Source organism: Embiotoca jacksoni, unplaced genomic scaffold (genome assembly GCF_022577435.1).
Source record: "Embiotoca jacksoni isolate LCO1_2020_lvr unplaced genomic scaffold, fEmbJac1.0.p SCAF_87, whole genome shotgun sequence".
Lineage (NCBI taxonomy): Eukaryota > Metazoa > Chordata > Actinopteri > Embiotocidae > Embiotoca > Embiotoca jacksoni.
In genome coordinates this window covers 49868-69077 of record NW_027185444.1, presented here as the reverse complement: position 1 = coordinate 69077, position 19210 = coordinate 49868, and the positions used below count along the sequence as shown (strand labels likewise).

General features: G+C 40.5%; 1 protein-coding gene across 1 annotated transcript in view; it reads left to right on the top strand.

Annotated features, from left to right (window-relative positions):
* The first annotated feature begins 1174 nt into the window (after positions 1 to 1174).
* LOC138192486 (zinc finger CCHC domain-containing protein 24-like) overlaps positions 1175 to 19210 on the top strand; it is a 36510-nt gene continuing 18474 nt past the window's right edge. The window contains exons 1-2 of the mRNA XM_069139898.1: positions 1175 to 1671; positions 5206 to 5406. Of these exons, the coding sequence (XP_068995999.1) occupies positions 1432 to 1671; positions 5206 to 5406 (441 nt within the window). The 5' untranslated portion in view covers positions 1175 to 1431. The remainder of the gene's footprint in view (positions 1672 to 5205; positions 5407 to 19210) is intronic.

Below are 19210 nucleotides of genomic sequence, written 5' to 3'. Positions count from 1 at the left end.
GCAAAAACATGCTACACGGGCGAGCCTGGGCGGATTGTGTTCACTGACACATATTTAAACAATTACTTACCCTATAAACGACTGCAGCTGATTAGATTAATCCATTCTATTAATGACGACGATATCAGCCTGCATGCCTATATTTATGTATTTGTTATGTTATGTTACGCTGACTGTATCGATTCAAGTTGAAACAGTTGGACTATAATAATGTATCGACAGAAAAGTAATGTTGATATGAAATTATTCGTTTTTGACTATTTTGTTTTTCTTGAAAGAATACAACAACAACAACAACAACAACAAAAATTCTCTGATTCCATCTTCTCAAATGTGAATCTTGTCCGTACAGTCTATAAGATTTACTGTTTCCATTGTTTCTCCATGATAAGAAACTGAATATCTTTTGTTTGTTGAATGTTTATTAGGACCAAGCAATGCATCTTAGGCTGCACTTTGGGCAATATAATGGTTGATATTATTCACCATGTTCTGACATTTTGAAAACCGAACAGCAAATCATTAATCGAGAGAATAATGACAATGAAGAGAGAGAGAGAGAGAGAGAGAGAGGGACACAGGGACACAGGGAGAGAGATGCCACAAGGGGGCGCCCTTTTTAAAGTTTTCCCCAAAACGTAGTCCCTCGCCTGCCACCTTAAGGCTGGGTTGTCTGGAGGCTGGGTCATACTCGCCACAGTGTGTGCCCTGCCTGAGAAAGGCCTGGGGCTGGTATTACTGTTAACTGCTGAGTTTATTGATTGCTTGGACTGTTGAACTCAGTGATCTATGCTAAATCCAGATTCATCAAGTATCCAGCTTTGTCCTTAGAGCGCACATGTTTGAGAATACATTGCCACACGATTGAATGGCGTAATAGATCAGAATGGCCTTCACATTAATATAAATACCTTGGACTGTTAAATCTTACTCTCTGTCCCGGAAAAAAAAAAAATCCCTTACATTAAAGTAAGTGATGAATAATATGGAGTCAGTTTGTTAAATTGATTTACTTTTAGTTAATGTTGTGTCAGAATACATATTACCTGGTGGTGAAGCAGAGTCGATGTTCTTGTGGAATATGAATGAATATTCACACAAACCAGACGCTGTGATTGGCCGGTCGTCCTTTGTGACGCAGAGCCGTCCTCATTGCATATTCAAAAAGCCTCTCTCTGCCCCGCTGCAATAAAGGCAGATAGCGGACCATGGGGAGCAGGGGAAAACTTTTTATACTGACATGTTAGCGCAATGACTTTTTGAGTAACAACTATCTGGGACGAGGCTCCCGGCGTGAGGAGGACCCCTTTACGGGAAGAAAAAAGGAGCACTTGCCATCTGCCGGGGAACGAAAAGCAAGACGGCAAAAGAGTTGAGACCAGTCCAAACAATCAGCGGTGGAAAATCCAGTTTAGCCATTTGAATTGAAAGATGAGCTTGTTGTCTGCCATAGACACGAGTGCCTCCGTGTACCAGCCAGCGCAACTTCTCAACTGGGTCTATCTTTCCTTACAAGACCCCCACCAGACCAGCGCTTTTGACGCATTCAGACCCGAACCCAACTCTTCCCACCCGGATCTCAGTTTCAGCAAGACTCCCGCAGCGGCGGACTTGAGCTCTTCCCTGAACTCCAACTATCTGAACAACTTCTTTCAGCTGCAGCGAAATGAGGTGAAAGACGGCATGCCACATACAAATCTGGGACATTACAGAGTGTGAGATAGTCGTTGAATTGATCCTAGTGAGTAACCGAGTTGGTTGAACTGTGGACTGTTGCCTGTCTGAGCAACAAATGGTTTAGCATGCAACATGGGCTATTCTGGTAGGATATGCATAACCGCCATGATATTTGTAATATGGACAATAACTTCGAATTAAATAAACATTTGGGGGCATTGTCCTTTTGAATATAACTATAAAACACTCATTTAAACAACATTTATGTTTTATTATTAATGTTATAAATAAGTATGATTCGCCTATTCTTAATACAAGAAGGATATAGGATTCACTTAACATCTCTGTGTAATTATGATATCCCTTACATGATTTATTTGGGCTTGAAGTTTTGTAGTGATATACAGTACCCCTGTATGTGGTGTCATAATATTGCTATTAAGCCACTAATGAGCACTTCAGTTTTATTCGAACTGCAGGGATCTTATAATATTGTTTGAGAAATGTAGAAATCCATTCGGGTAAGCTTGATAAACCTAATTAAGCATGTTAAGAAGTTAATGGGTTGTTAAACAGCTAAAATATCACAACAAGGTTCCACTCCCCTCTTAATGTCAATCAGGTATCTGGGATGAGTAAGTTTGTTTTCAGCATCTTGATAGTTAACGTGCCAAAGTGAAGGTGAAACTATCTTTTAATCAGATATATCTCTGATCAGAGAGGTAAATAGCCACAGACTGAAATAGATTCCCCCTGTACGCCTCAGCCTGGAGGGAGCGGAACACTGCAGCCCTTGCTGAGGTCTGCTCTCCCTGACTGCTTCAAATAGACCAGGTTGTGCAAACAAAATCAATCCTTGTTTACATATTGTCTATTTTTGTAGCTCTTGAGTAATTTTAGGGACAAACATGCTGATAATGTGTGCAGGGGTGCAAATCTGATACTCCAGACCGCACTTGTGCAGAAAGGACCCCACCGCCAAACCCCCTAAACCTCACCCGCACGCATAAATACATACAGCACACACAGAAAAATAATCCCATAGTGTGGGCAAAATGGTAGTGTAAAAAACATACAGCAAACTGTGTTGATTACACTGCTGTTAAGCTCCTTAGATCTACGTTACTTTGAGGCTGCTGGAAACTCTAGGACTGGATGGCTGGTACCATCTAGAACCAGTGTTCATTATTATGGTGGTAACCATAGAGGCCTTTTGATGTCATTTAACCTGAAAAGTAATTTGAAAATTGGGTGTGCACAATATACATTACATGCAATTGTGTAATGCAATTCAGTTCGTGTGAGTATAAAGTGTTGCATGCTGTGGGAACACACTTGGAATCTGGAAACGGTTTAAGGGGTGGGGGCATTTTGCAACTTACTATACCGTCTAAGCCAAGTAAAATAAACCACTACAGAGATGTGATGATGAGTAATGCAAAATGTGGTTGTATTTGCAGTGAGGGATCACACAACAGTCTACTTAAAGTAAAATAGTGGTAAATTCATGAATTCTTTTCATGCTTATCTCATTCACTAACCACTTTTGTTTATGTTTCTCACCTTTTCTTCCTTATTTTAAAGTTCTCGGCTAATAAGACAAATACTTCAACGTGACTTGTAAACATTATAACCAAGTGAAGAATTTAACCCTACAGGACTTCACATCAAATCACCTTTAAATGTTCCACAAGACACCACAAACCTGGTTTAAACATATCAGCGTTTGATTGACCCCATGCAGTGTGACACCTCATCCCCAGACCTGTGAAAGCAGCCACACATGTGCTACACTTGTCCACCTTACTCGGACACATAGTGACTGGAAATGGTGCAAGTTTAGTCCACCTATCTATTTCCACACACATAAACACACAACTTCCTTAGGAGTGCCTCAGCCAGTCAGTCAGTCAGTCAGTCAACCAGTCAGCCAGCCAGTCAGCCAGCCAGTCAGCCAGTCAGCCAGCCAGTCAGCCAGTCAGTCAGCCAGTCAGCCAGTCAGCCAGCCAGTCAACCAGTCAGCCAGCCAGTCAGCCAGTCAGTCAGCCAGTCAGCCAGTCAGTCAGCCAGCCAGTCAGCCAGTTCAGCCAGTCAGTCACACAGACACACAAAATAAACAAACAAACAGTCTAACCCCACCATTAGCAGATGTGTGTGAAATTTGTGTTCGTTACTTTTGGGCTGACAGTAGGAAGTTTGAAGCCAAACTGAAGAAATGTGAGGAACATAAACAAAGCAAAGTGTCCTGATAGCACTTTGTAGTTTGGCTTTCTTGAAGAAATTGTATTTACTTGATTCTTGTTGTTCTGGGTTTTGTACCCTCACGGTTGAAATGCACTTATTGTAAGTTGCTTTGGATAAAAGCGTCAGCTAAATGTAATGTAATGTAATGTGTCCTGTTTTATATAGTATTTCTTAAAATAATTCCACAACCTGCACTAAAACTTAAGTTTAGCAAACACACAAACATGCACATTTCCACCAGGAAAGGTAACACAGTAACACACAGAGCTGAAACACTTGGCAGATGGAAAACTCTGAGAAAATACAGAGCCGTAATGCTTGATTTACAATGACTACATGTAATAAATGAACATGAGTCTTGAAGCTGGAGCTGGTTAGCAAGACAATCTCACCGCCTCCAGATAAAGACTTGGCTTTCGGCCGTGGCCATGTTGCCAAGTCTATAGTTTCTGTGCTGTGCAGCATTAAACATCAGCAGTAACATCGTTTCCCAGACACAAACTTTGGTCCCAAAGTGATACGTAGCCGTCAGTGATGATGAAAATCTGTGGGTTTTATAATTCTTACTGAATTTTTACTTGAGAGTGGTGTGTCAACTTTCATAAAAAGTGCTATTAAATTATTGAATGTCAAAGCAAATGACCAATTGGACTAATTGCATCACATCTTTTTAACTGGGTTTATCAATAAGCTGAGTGAAAATTAAAAAAAACAAAAAACGTCTGTGCTAAAATCTGAATCATTTCACCCAGAGGTAATTTCCTGTCTGTCGTTTCTAGATTGTATTTGAACAGAGGAAGACATGAATGAGAAGGGAAATAAGGAACTGCAGGCAGTGCAATCCCTGTTATTAATATTCAGAGGGCATCCTCTATGAATTCACTGAGCCCTGTGGCATGCAACACTGCGTTCTGTGGCTCCGAGCAGACTGCAAACACTGACCACGGCTAGTTTACCACCAACAGTCCATGGTGACATTGCTGATGTTCCACAGGCTGGCGAGGGAACATGCCTCCCATCTTGTTTACAATGAGTCAGCCTTTGTAAAGTCCTGTCTTTCTCTGTGGCCATGCTCAGTACTTTTCCAGTTCATGAGCACAGCTGGGCCTCTCGCCAGATGTTCTGAATTTAATGAGAGAAATGATCTTGGAGGGTTTTTTTCTTCATTTTTCTGAAACAGGACAGAGAGCAAATGAAGGGCAGCAGTGATTAAACTAAGCATTTTTATGTGACACTCTCTGTATCTTATGTTCAAATTTAACCATGCCTGCTCTTATTTTGTAGGCCTTAAACAACAACGTGTATAAGAATGTGTCACCCTATGGCTCCCTGAACAACATTGTGGATGGACTCAACTCCCTGACGGACCATTTCTCAGACCTTTCCCTTTCTTCAGAGCCAAGAAAACCAAACAAAAGACCCCCACCCAACTATCTGTGCCACCTGTGCTTCAACAAGGGCCATTACATCAAAGACTGCCCTCAGGTGAGACTCACAACACACGTATTACACAACCTAGTCTTCACATGACACAAGGAGCTCATAACATAGTTAAATTCTTTAACGTATTTAATTATTAGTCCTATGTTTTGTAATTGGAACAAGTGAGGGACTGTGGACTTCTTCACTGTCTATTCACATGGTTCATACAAGCCAATGATGACACGAAAAGTTGAGCTCGCTCTGGTCAATTCCCTGTCTCTCTCTCTCTCTCTCTCTCACTCCCCCCCCCCTCCTCTCTCCCTTTTTGGATCTGGTCTGACCTACTTGTTAAACAGGCTGGCCTCTGTCTTCTGTAGTCATGTGTGTGTGTGTGTCTATATGTGTGCATCTTAACTGCCAAAGCATTGCACTACAAAAAAAAAAACAACTATAAGTTATAGCCGTGACAAATACATTTGTTTGTGAAGCTTTTTCAAATTTTCAAGTCAAAAGTGAATCCGCCTGTGTTTGCATCGGATCGTCATTTGAGCTGCGTTAGCATGTTTGGACGTTTTCAAGAATCTAAAGCCATAAAAAAATATTTTAGGTGACATGTTTTCTGACATTCAGCTAAAGATATTAGTTTAAGCCACAAAGTTAAAGTTGCATTCCTCTTTCTTGCAGTTTCCTCCTGATTCAGCCTGTTATGATGCCGTTTTTTTGTAAGCCGCCATTTCAAATCCATGTGTTGTCGTCACCCCAAAATCTAAACTCATCTTGGAAAGCAGCAGGAGGATTTTAGGTTTCAAGTGATCCCAAATTATCTGCAGAAATGTACTTTTAAAGAAACCAGACACCGCTTGTGGACATTATAGGTTTGCATATCCTACCAAACCAGATATGTATTTGTATATAGAGCTATGAATATTGTGTTCGTGTAACTATAGCATCGGTTAAGTTATATTTTTATATAGTCTGCAGGAGTTATTGAGGGAGGACTGGACTATGAAACTGCTATGGTGGATCTGTCATCGTGGTGTTGTATAGCACCTTGTAAAGGCAAATTCCATGACTGGGACTGCGGCCTGGAAGTGATCTGATTTCATAAGGGGGAAAACAATGTCACTTTCCCTTGGAATTGTGGCATTTTTACACAGTTGTTTTTTGTTGGACTCGGAGCACCTAATAATCTCCCTTCTCTCTACGTCTCTTTTTTTTTTGCCCATCCCCTTCGTCTTCTCTCCTGTCCCCTGGGTGAGGTCCAATAGCCTAACCCCTTAAGTTTCTTTTGCATAGAAGGGTAATGAGGAGCAGATGTGAGATTAAAATGCTTTGACTCGCTTTATGACACATGATGACTGGTCTCAGGGGGGCTGTAAAAGACCCGTGTACTGATGAAATATCTTCTGGACAGCTCCAAACTGCAATGTGTGGGAATTAGATCATCTATTGACAACTCTAATGGGAATTTGGGGTCCTAGTATATCATACACCATGTAACTGTTGTTTTCCCTAGAAGGAAGGCCGTACATGTTGAAGGGAGCATTGATCAAATGGTACCGATAGTCATCACTGGAGCAGGTGTACATTAATGCATAATCTTGTGTGGTTTTTCAATATAACCGTATTTCTAAATCCTTACGCTTAACCCCACTGTATGACTTTAAAATAAAATGGCAGAAGCCGTGAAATGAATCTTTCTATACTGTAGATTTAACCATTCTATTGTCAAAACCAGCCTCTGCCTTCTTCTGGTTTGTATTTCAGCTGTTCGTTAAACTGCCAATGGTAACTCAAAAAGCAGCAAAGTCTCCAAACAGCCTCCACACCTACACAGTTCAACACCATCTCAGTTATTTAGGTCTCTCCTGGGCTTTTTTTTGCCCCGTAAATCTACCTTCCATTTCTGTTACATCATTTACGCTATTGCCCAGTCACCTGTCACTGCATTCCTAACCAAGGATAGTGCAGCCTTACTGGACCAGCTGAACACCCAAATAACAGATGTGGTGCACTCCTTAAAAGAGTTTTTTAATGGCACGAGGGGTTGACTTACTTGTTAGCCAAAACGTGTCATTTTCCAAACAGTATTTTTTCTTTTTAATCCTAAATTATCACGACTCTATTTTGATCAGGTGGAGGTTAGTGTGTCCCTACTAATAGTTTGTTCTGTCCAAAGATGCTTTGCCAACAGAAACAGATGCTCCTGCTTTACGGAGTGTTGTCTCCTGAGCCAGTATGGATAATCACAGTGTAATGGCATGTACAGTCCATCTTTTTTACTTCATCTCAACATGTTTTATTGTTTTCTGCTGTGACTTTAATGACAGAGTTTAGGAAAGAGTCACTTATAAATTGATGGATTAAAGTCACAGTTATTTATATTGGTTTCTCTCTACTGTCTATTGCTAGACTCCATACAGGACAATAAGATTAAGAGTAAGGTCATTAAATAGTTGAGGTTGCCAAAGTGCTAATGCCTTACTTGAAATGTAAGATTTTTTTGATTTTTTTTTGTTATAACATGTTGATATTGGAAACGCACAGAGGAGACTTGTGGCTCTGTTGAGAGAATTATTTTTCAGGGAAACTCTTGTAGCTGAGTGAAAGCCACAGGCCTGGCAGCAGCTGCCCAGTACTCCCTGTCATGGGGACAGAGGTGTTATGTAAACTGGCTTTTATTCGGAAAATGAGGTCGCTCCCTTAGTTATGAGCAGAATGCCTCTCACTGCCACGCTTTGGCCCCCTTCCAAGATGTCTTCCACTTGCACTCATGATTTGGTTTTGTTCAGAGGACTAATCCTCTCAGCAGCTGGCCCAACCTCTGATTTGAGTGATCAAAATGATGCATTGAATGGCATCTTCTTGCTATGTCTCCCTGTTAAAAGATTACCCTCGTGGAAAATGTCTTTGCCGCAATGCGGGTATGTGGGGGCGGCTGCTGCTGCTGCTGTGTGTGTGTTTTATGCGTGTCTTTGAGATGCAGCGGACTCCTGAGATACAACACAATGTCTCATTCTTGGTTGTAATACAGTCCCCTCGTTCAGTCCTTCAGAATTATACAACATATTTTCCAAGGCAGGTTTTTCTTTTTCTTTTTTATTCTGACAAATTTTAGATTTTTAGGACGCCAAAAAAACCGAGTGGTTTTAAATCTCTTATAAAAAAAAAAACCGGTTGAAGTTCAGCAGAAAATGTAATGTTCCTATTATCAGTGCATTCATATTCACATAAGTTGATTGAGAAATGTCAGTTTTAGGTTATTTTAAGCAACAGTTCTTAATTTGGAGAAATACACTTATTAGTTTTCTTTCCGTAAATGAAATGCATTGAAAGCATACAGAACCGGACGGAGTCTCCGGGTGAAGTGAAGCCAACACAGAAGTGCCTTGAAGTGCAATATCTCTGAAAGCCACTAGGGGCTGGCTCCAAAAAAAAGCCTTTTGCTCCTAAAGACTCCCATTCAAAAAGCATAAACTTTCATGAAATACTAAGTTCATAATTTTTTTTCCCTGAGTCATTCTGGTGTTACTATCAAAATTGACTCTTTCTGATCAGTGTTCTTGTGGTCCTTCTAAAAAAAAACCCACTATAATTGATTTGATATTAGGCCTCATAAAGAAGTATGTTTGGGGGTGTGACTGACATACCTGGGGTGCAGTCAGTTTCCCAGTTCAGATGGGCTGGCGTAGTGTCCTCGGGTTTGCGGTTAGATCCACTGCTTGCTCCTCCACTGCTCGACCACATACGTTCACTTCTGGCACCAAAAAAAAAAAAATCTGCAAAAATGCCAGACTCGAGGTTTCTAAATCTTTTTACACTTGTATCCAGTCTGTGTGATAAGCTAACCCAACCATTTGTTGTCTGTAGCCTCATAATTAATGGGCAGATGCGCTTGAGACATCAGTCTTTGCTTGTAACTCTCCACAAGAAAGCTAATGCGCATATTTTCCAAAATACTGAACCTTTGCTTCAGTACTCACCGTAGCAATGGAAAAAAAAAAACTCCCAATGAGCTGTGGTTTGTTTTTGTGGGTGCGTATTCCTCATTGCTTAAATCACAATACGGGCAAAAGAAAAAAGTCAATGACGACACACAGATTTGTCTTTTTTGTCCTGCTGTGGGGCAAATTGAATTTACTATACACATATGGGATTAAACCAATGACTACACTTAAATCACAGAATGTTATGTACGTACACATCTGCAGAAGATAACTGAGAGCAGATAGACGAGAAGAGTCTTGCCGAGAGCATCGCAGCCACCGTGTTGAATAGAAACACATGGAGCCCATTGATCATACATACATACAGAGCCTTCTTTAATGCACCAGTATAATGCATCTTTTGTCCATATTGTTATGCTGCCAGTCTAATGTGTGTATATATTTTGCATGATTTTAACATTTTATTTTTTTCCAGTTATCCTCTAGTCATTTCAGTCGTGAAAACTGAATATTTCCAGCCCGGTGTTTACACCGAGTTGGGCCAAAATGTGACACATATGCTCGTGTATGACTGAATCACTCACGTTACTACAAGGTAGTATGTACCGAATGAATGAAGATGACTTTCAAAAGGATTTGACCCTAATATGTACAAGTGTTGGCATTTTCCTCTTCTCTGTGCCCCCTTTCAGTCAGTCAAGCCTGTGATTTGACCTTGCCTAAATCTCCCCTAGCATATATCTGATCTGCATCTGTGACCATATGCCAATTACTATGATGGCCCTCACACCTTGTGTGGTGTTAATTTCAGCAGCAGTCTGTCCTTTTGTGACAAATGGTCACCATAATCTCCCATAACAGTGTCAACACAGAGACCTGAGGTGAGCTGAGGAGGGAGGGCCTCTTCACACCAAACACTTTGAGTAATGTGTGACTTGCCAAAATGTGTGCTTTTCCTTTGGTCGTGGCGATAAACTTAATGGCTCGTCATTATTGTAGCCCTCTTTCTCTACTATAACAAACATTGGCGGTTGTTGTTTTGCCAAACACATTTTACATTTCGCAGTGTTTGCCTTTGACAGAGCAGTGATCCTTTTCCGAGTTGGCTGGCAGTCATGCTGGGATAACTCTGCAGTGACTTTGTTTTCATGTTTCAGTTTGTTGTTGTACTATGGTATGAGGATCGAGTAGGCGGGATAATGTGACAAATACACAAAACAAAGTTTATAATTTACCAGTGTTACATTTTGCACAGCGCTGTCTGTGTGCTTCACTCCAGGAAATGAAGATGTGTGTGCCCATTTTCCTGCATTGTGTAACTTAAATTTTAAAGTCTAACTTGAATCAGATTTGGGTCTGTAGGCGTGCTCCACTTTTTCAACATACCCTCTTTCTACAGTTTCTTAAAAAAAAAAAAAATCGTCTAAGCAACATTTAAAGGCCAATTTCAGTGTGCCAGGATCTTAAAACGGGTCCTCTTTGAGACATGAATAGATGTAACTGAGACTAAAAACGTAGGAGAATAAGCTGTGCTCATGAATGAATACGATCAAATTTACGAAGATAAAACTAATATATTATTTATGTAAAAGTCTCAGGTGAGTTTTTGCAAAGGGAGGGTAAGTTACCACATTTACTCATGGTGCTGCACTGTGGATATTTCAGCTGTAACAGTTAATCAGAAACTGTTGGCTTTGTTTGTGAATAACTTTTTAAAGGGAAAATTGTTCCTTTTCACTTAGTTCTGCTGCTCTTCATTTCTTCCTTTTTCTCTGCAGAGAATTTTGTTCACCTGCACTGGAGCTTTCCGTGAAATTAAAATTTTCCAGTCAACAAAAAAAATTCCATCATGATCTAAAATCCAGTTTAATATTCTCGTGTGCAGCTTTTACCTCAGAATAACTCTTTGTCATCTCTTGTATTGGAAACATGCTGCTAAATTGTCCAAACTTGCCCTCTTTGACAGTTAGTCCAATCCTGATTATTCAATAGTTCAGCAGATTATGTGAGTTTAACGTAGCTAGAGACATTTGCTGTCCCCCGGAGGCTAATGTTCCTGAGAGGAGAAAGTACATCGATGCTACATCTGTCCTTTAGCTTTTCTAATCTCTATTTAACCAGTTCTTTCCCCCACTGAAAGATATCTATAGTGAAGTTGTGTATTTATATTCTCCTCTGCCTCCAACAGCTGTTTTCTGTCTTCTTGTTTTAGTGCTCTTCTCTCTCTCTCTCTTTATGACTCCTGCAGTTTGTTAATCCTGTCGATAAACAATCTTTCAACGCCACAGTCACACTTCAACATTTGTCATGACATAATGCTTCACATCTTACCCCCATGATCTCCGTGCCCTGGGGCCAGTTCAGACATGGCTGCAGTTATTTTCTGGATGTGTCACTGTCAAGCCATTCAGCACAGACAATGTATAGTCTGAAAGCTTCAGAAGGGCACGAGAGCTGAGAGACAGCGGAGCAGCAAAAGGGGAGTGAAGGCACTTCCCCTGAAAGGAAATCAAAGTTAAAAGAATGATAAAAGCGTGGTTTCCTGACAGCTGGTCTGTGTTCTGTACAGAAATCCCATTCTTCCTCTCAGTTTTTGCTGAGACAACAATCACGCCACTTCCTGTTTTGGTAACTGTGACACTTAAAACCTCATCTCTGGGAGTCAGAGCACTGTTGCCATAGTCAGGTAAACTCACAGCTGCTCGGGGATTAAATCTCAAAATGGGGATGGAAACTACAAACTCATCATGAGGAGAAAGACATATTTGACCATCTTTAAGTCAAAAGATGTAATTTAGCTTTTTAGGAGAGTCTAAACTAGCACTAAGCCCATCAGTTGCCTGGTCTCAGTTGGATTTTGCACATCCGGTCATTTGATTAGTCCTTCACTGACACTCAGACTAAGGGTGTATTGTCTACGTTATGCTCGTTGACTTTATTCGTTTAATTTGGAGAGTTCCTTATGTAATCGTTTGTTAGATGAATCTTTTTCCAGTCACGTCGCTGAGCCAGCACTGTGAAATGCAAGCTGGAGCTAATAAGAAAATAAACAATGATGTGTTTGGAGCATTTGCTAGTCCCATTGCTTTATGTAATTGTGTTTTTTGCAGCATGAGGGAAACCAGGTCACCACTCATTTTAGAACCAGGTGTCCTTATTTCCACCTCTCTTACTTTCTGTTTTACATCTTAATCCTGTTACTAAAATACCATCCAACATCTACATCCAATACACTTCCAGTATACTGTATACTAAAACATAATGGCAACAACACTTTGGCTTGTGTAGTCAACACAACTAGAGAAGTCATGGAGGTCAGCATGTCTGCACTGAGGCCTCAGGAACGAGAACAGGATGGTTCAACTTTCACTGAGAGAGAAGGGAGGAATCAGAGGGTTAAAGGTCAGATTTTCACTACAGCATGATGTCCCCTTAGCACACCAGGGCTAGAGGGCTCTGGGTGCTCATACTCAATGCTAATATTATCTTATACTTTCTCTTCTCTTTGCACATTTGATCATGTTGTAGATTTTGTTTGGAACAGATAAAATTGTTATTTAGGTTTTTTGATCTCCTCTCAATAACCCATGACAAACCAACATGATTTTAGGTATTAATTAAATGCCTAAATGTGCTGATTTTAGAGAACGTTTGCATTTACAAATGAAATAATTTTGCATTTTTTTTCATTAAGTTATCAAACAGTAACGGTAAACTTTCTATGTTTAAATTGGTTTGACACCATCGTTAACTGTATATGTTTGGGTTTGCTCTGTTGGTCAGACAAAATAAAGCATCTGAAGATGCCACCTTGTGCTTTCAGAAATTGTAATTGGTACCTCTCACTGTTTTCTGATGTTTTATAGTCCAAATGATGATCTGATTAATGAAGAAAGGTTGTTTGATAGTGATAATTATGGCTATTTTTAGTTATAGATGCCACAGTTTGAGCTCAGATGATGTGCTCATTTGCATAATGGCACTTTATAAGACTGAAATACTGAAGGACTGATATTCAGAATTCTTTTACAGCTGACAAGAACAGCTAATTGGAATTTAAACCATGTGATTAAGCTGCACTTCATATTAAGTGTTTACATTATTTTCTGCACCCTGACGGTTACCATAAATGTATCCCTCTCCACGTCAACTCATTAGCGAGCTGAGAAACATAGAGGGGGGAAAAGGACTTCAGCACAGAGTCCCAGACACTGAACCAGCCGAATAATACATCGACATCTGACTAACAACTCATTTTTGTGCTTATCTCCATCGGTCGGTCGGTATTTGGTTGAACTAATCGCTCCGTGTTGCAGCACCGATTCTTGTCACATGAAAACAACCGAGATTCTTTCGTGATATAGGACTAGACTGAAAGAGGGGACGGACAAGCAGACGGACAGACAGAGACACTGTGAAGCTGCGAGTGCTGGCACACTGGACTGGATTTGGTGTCAAGAGATCAGGGACTCACACTGCTGGCTTTGTGTTGCGCTTGAATGGACACCTTCGGGAGAGACTGTGGTTCTGAATGGGCACCATTGGGGAAAGCCCTAGTGGTGGGAATGGATGCTGATAATTAAGGCAGTCATTGTATGTCTGTAGGATATGCTAGACAGAGAGGTCAGGAAGGCAGGCTTGTATTGTTCCCCCAGCAGGGCCCTCACTGCATCACAGTGGTGCGTCAGACTCAAGTATGTTTGGAGAGAGCTTTGGATCTTACATAGTAGAAAAAAAAAGAATTACAACAACAAACCACACAGGAGGTCCTATCCAGTCTGTTTGTCTACATGTCAACATATAGACTATAGGGGCCTCTTCTGTGGTTTTGATTTTGGAACTGTTGTTTTCTCTCGCTCTCTTTAAGTTGAAGTATTTTGAAGTCCTTCTCTGGCAGGCTACCAAGCAGCTCTGGGCCTCTCAGGAATCAGGACTGTGTTAGATTAAAACATACTTGTGGACAATATTTGAAGTCACTGGAATGTGAGTGCTCAGGTTCAAATCAGACAGTGTATTGTCTGAGGTTTATTTAGCTTAAAGTTCAAATTAGTCAATGGAGATAGTGGAAAGTATCATTTGTAAAGAGGAAAAAGTACAACAAAGGGCTTATTCATTACCTGTGTTAAATAATGTAAAAACACTATTTGAAATGTCTAATCTATACGTACGTGGTGGGATAAGAAAAGCACAAGTTATTAGTGGCTTTAACCTTTTTAAACTTCTTATATTAGAAAAACAATAGACAAAAACCTTAGTTTCCCTACTGTATATGTTTTTGGTAATCTCCCTCTGCACGTACGATTTCTAGGGAAGAAAAATATGAGATCAATGTCGAGCTGAATTCATTTGTGAATAAATTTGAAAATGCAACATAACGTTTAAATTTAAATTAAATTGTGTACCTCGTTAATAAAAATACGTATTTGGAAAACAATCAATCACAGATTGTTAAAAGATTCATTTTCTGAATTATAGGAGATGACTTGAAGGATTTGGATGAGGAAAATTGCATAAAATAGTTTGTTGTCATTGTGTAAATTAATGTTTTACCTCCCAATATCACACCTGCAGGATGCTGTCACTATGTAGAGTGTTTAGGGACTTCTAGTACTGAGAATTTGAGTGATATAGATATTCAAATACTATGTAAAGGCACTATGTATCAACTGACAAAAACCCCACTAAATATGAAGTTGAACTTGTTTTCTAAAACATATCAGCATAAGAAATACAGAAATTGGTAACATAAGGCCACTTGATTGAGATTTTGTTGTGCTTTTGCTTTTGGAGTGCAGCTATCCAAATTCATGAGGTAGAGTATGAAAACTGTCTTCGTCAAGAAAATAACACATTTTACTACTATTAGATTTACTTCCTTTTTATTGTCAGAATGTGTTCTCTGTAACTCCGCTCTCCATCTGTCTGCACTGCTCTGTGTGTTGAGAAGTTTCTGGCCGGGATGAAGGCTGGGGGGGGGGGGGAGAGGAGGTGCACCATGGGAATGTTTTTACAGGGTGACCCCTGATCTTCCTTCCAGTCGCAGCAAAGGCTCTGAAGGCCCTGCGCCTGTCTCTGTTCTAACACTCACTCAGTCAGGTTACCACAGAGCGAGACAAAGGCTGAGAGCGAGTAGACACTGCCCTGTAAACAGATAAGGCTTATCAGGGATCCAGGGGACGGTCTGTATCACACATATTCTCTCTTTTATAGTGTCGTGGCAGACAAAAAAAAAAAAATCATCATCACTGTGTGCAACAGCTGTGACCACTAACTCTCAAGATATTTTATTTTTGAGGGGTTAAACAGAGAAAGAGCCATTCGTAGCGAGAGCATTGAGAAACCATATAGGGCCATAGGTCCAATATAGCATTGACACCAAATGACACTGAGATTAGCAACGCACGTGTGCAGTATATCCAGCAGAGTGACTCTCAGAAATATGCAGACACACATACTCACAAACGCATCCTGCCACATACACCCATCTACAGGCGATACGTGGAAGATACGCGCCGACTGCAGGAGCATGAACTTCCTGTGGCAGATGACAATGTTTTGTGCACCTCTGTATGCCCCCGTCCGCCACTAAACCTGCTCTTGTCATTCACTGGAGTGGTAACCCAACGCTGCTGTGCAGCTGCACAGCTTGTTGGGCTTGGTGGGACTGTGGCTAAGTCCAAGGCTAGGCGAGGGCAAGAGGGAAATTCACACCCACAGCCCCACTTAGCATTAGCCCTTAACGCCCAGTAAATATGGTAACTGTAGGAGTACGGTAAACGTATCCTATGCGTGTGAAAAGAGGCGGCTTCCATGTCAGGCTGGCGCGTCGATGGAACTGAGCTCCTGGATTGGGCCAGGACAACCAGGAGTCCCAAGTCCCACTTGGCCCGTACTTGTGTTTTCTATGAATGAAGCATGAAGAGAGAGAAAGGATCCTGTCAAAAACATCGGCATTAAAAACAAGTGCGCGTTATTGGCACAAATCAAAACACCCACATGCTCCACTCTCAGGGGTACCCATCAGTCATCCAAGAACATGACATTGAGATCCGTGGCCAATTAGGGAAGCAGGGTTGTGGAAATCAAGGAATCTGGGAATAGGGTTTTGGCAAAGAGCGCACTGGCATGGTGATATGGCTCTGCAGCTGTCTTGGACGCAAATGACGTGGGTCTGTTAATGATGAGAAAACTTGGGCGATACACACACACACACACATGCACAAACGTACATATGCACGTGTGCATGTATTGTATAGCAAGCATAGAGTTTGTAATATAGTTGTCTGTTGGGGCATTAGTGAAATTTTGCATTAATTAATATATTTTTTATGTCAATAAATATTCTCCTGTTATTTGGTTGGGTAACATTACATATACATATCAGAGGATTTGTTGTCATAACAATGAAATCACTTGCTTATAACAAAACATAACACAAGACCTCCACCTCCAGTTTATCAAAACAACAAGAAATTGCAGGTCACCAAATTTCATTTGACAGTAAAAACATTATTAAAAGATGACTTAGCTGAGATTTGTTTTAATCTACATCAACAGATCAGCATATTGCAATTTCAATTTTGCCAATTTTGTCTCACAATACAGTAATTGAATGCTGCAATTTTATGATCCTTCTAGTACGTTAAGCCACTGACTAAAAACTGTATTGTAAAAGTCAGAAACACAAGGATCTCAGAGGGTAGTAAAAAAAATGCTGATGTTTTTAAAAAAAAATGATAAACAAATGCTCTCCTGGGGTATTTCTATGTTCTTTGGGGATTTTTGTGTTTGTTTTATTGCTGCAGTACAGCAACTCTTAGCTTTTTGTTTTATTTCAAAGGAATAAACACAAATAGAATAGAACAGTTTTACGATCTAATATGCTGTTCTTGTAAAAATGCTTGAACAATTTTTCTGTGGGCATTAATGACATGTATAAACACCAAAAAAATATGGTTCTTGATATTTTCTGGCAAACCCTCTCCAATTATCGACATGATTGATAGCTGTGGGATGTTTTATCTTTGCTACAGCTGTCTTGATTTACCTTTTCCCCCCCATGTGATTTCTCAGCATGTCAAAGAGCAGACTAAACATAAGTGATATCTCCGGGACCTTGCTAGAATCTGACAAAATTGTTAAATCGAGATACTTGCTTGGTTTTGAAATCATTACAGAAAGCAGTTTTGCGTGTGTGCTGTGGCGCAGCATCCGTCTCTTCCAGTAGAAACACACACATACAGCACAAATACACGCACACGTTAAGTGCACTTTCACCGCCAAGCAGAGGCCATTTCCTAGAATGAACTATTTTGGCGTCTGTACGGGGCTGGAAATGGACTTGTGGTTGAAACAGTTGGAGAGGTTGTCCCCTTCAGAATCCTCCTCCCTGCATCACGGTGAGATAACAAACTCGTATATAAAAACCTGTGAGCTCAGTGGTTAAACCCAGAAACCCACAAGAGAACACTTGTAACCCTGAGTGTCACTGCTCACTTATAACTGTTCAGCTTCTGGTCATTTTAAATGCACCTTACACGGACTGCACTGCTTATATTTGTTGTACTGTGTCACGTCCTTGTGGGTTTTGTGATCCTATGAGGAAATGTTGCCTGTTAAGATTGCAGCTTTCAAATTACTGTGGATTTCTCTAAATACCAAGATTGTTATGGTTCCTTTCCACATACCTCATTTTTTAAATTTTTTGTATTTTTTTTTTGTGGTCTCTGTCCACTACACTCTCTCTGCTGCTTCCCTCCCCATTGCACCTGAGAGGGAATTAAAGTGAGCCAAAAGACTTTATGACAGCACAAATGCCTCACAGGCATATTTAGCCCTGGAAACAACCGTGATGTGCTATTGTGAGTAAACTGCTTTTTATAGTATAATGGATGGTCAAGCACATACGAATAGCAAAAATAAAGAGCTTCTAGAATATGAAACCTTTTTTAAGAATAGCACCCTGACCCACTAGGGTGCAGAGCAGGTTCGAGGTCGAGCACTGGTTGAGTGGCTGACGACTGTCACTGTGGTGAGAAACTGAGAGGGAGCTCACATACCAGTAGCTGACTAATATTAGAAATCATAATGTGTCTTTGTCCCCGAGTTTATTTTATCAATACGTAGAGATGCTGGCATATTATTGGTTGACAGTTTCTAGGTCAGTTTGTTTTTGAAATGTTAATATTTATGGATGTTTATACATATTTTGTAGCCTGGTAGAGAAAAGTGTTACAGATAGCTTCTTGAAAGTAGCACTCTTGTTCCGGCTCTCTGCTTGTCATCACATAGAATGAATGAGGTGACAGAATAACCTGCTGTACATTTAAATAGCTCCATGATCTATTTAAGCTGCCACTTTCCTTCTGTTGGTGTAGCCCTTTATGAACCGACATGGGTGTTAGATTATATGAAAGAGAAGAGAAATTTTACATACATTTTCTTTTTCTTTTTTTGGCATTATCAGATTAATCAATGTGGAGACGAAAGGGTCAGTTAATCCACAAACAGAGAAATAATACAGATCGTAAACGTTTCCTATTTCCTGCTTCTTAATTGTGAGAATTTGCTACTTTCTTTGTCCTGTGCGATACTCATTTGATGGTCCTTGGGGTTTTGACTGCCCAATGCTCCCAGCCTCAGCCTTCGCTGTGATTATTGTCTTGAAATCCTGATCGCGTATGAAGGTTCACTTCGTCACTCTGAAAGCGGCCCAGTAAGCGATCAGTGGGGGTGGCTATGTGTAATGAGGTCAAGTGTTTGTTTGGAAATGTAGTTTTAACAATAGCAGTGTGGTGGAGCTAGAGGCACATTTTGGCAAGGTTTCTGTTGTTTACAGCTTGGTGAGTTTTGGTGCACAACATACGTCATACGATGGTCAATGCCGGTTGGTTAAAGGCGGCCAATAGTTTAAAAAAAAA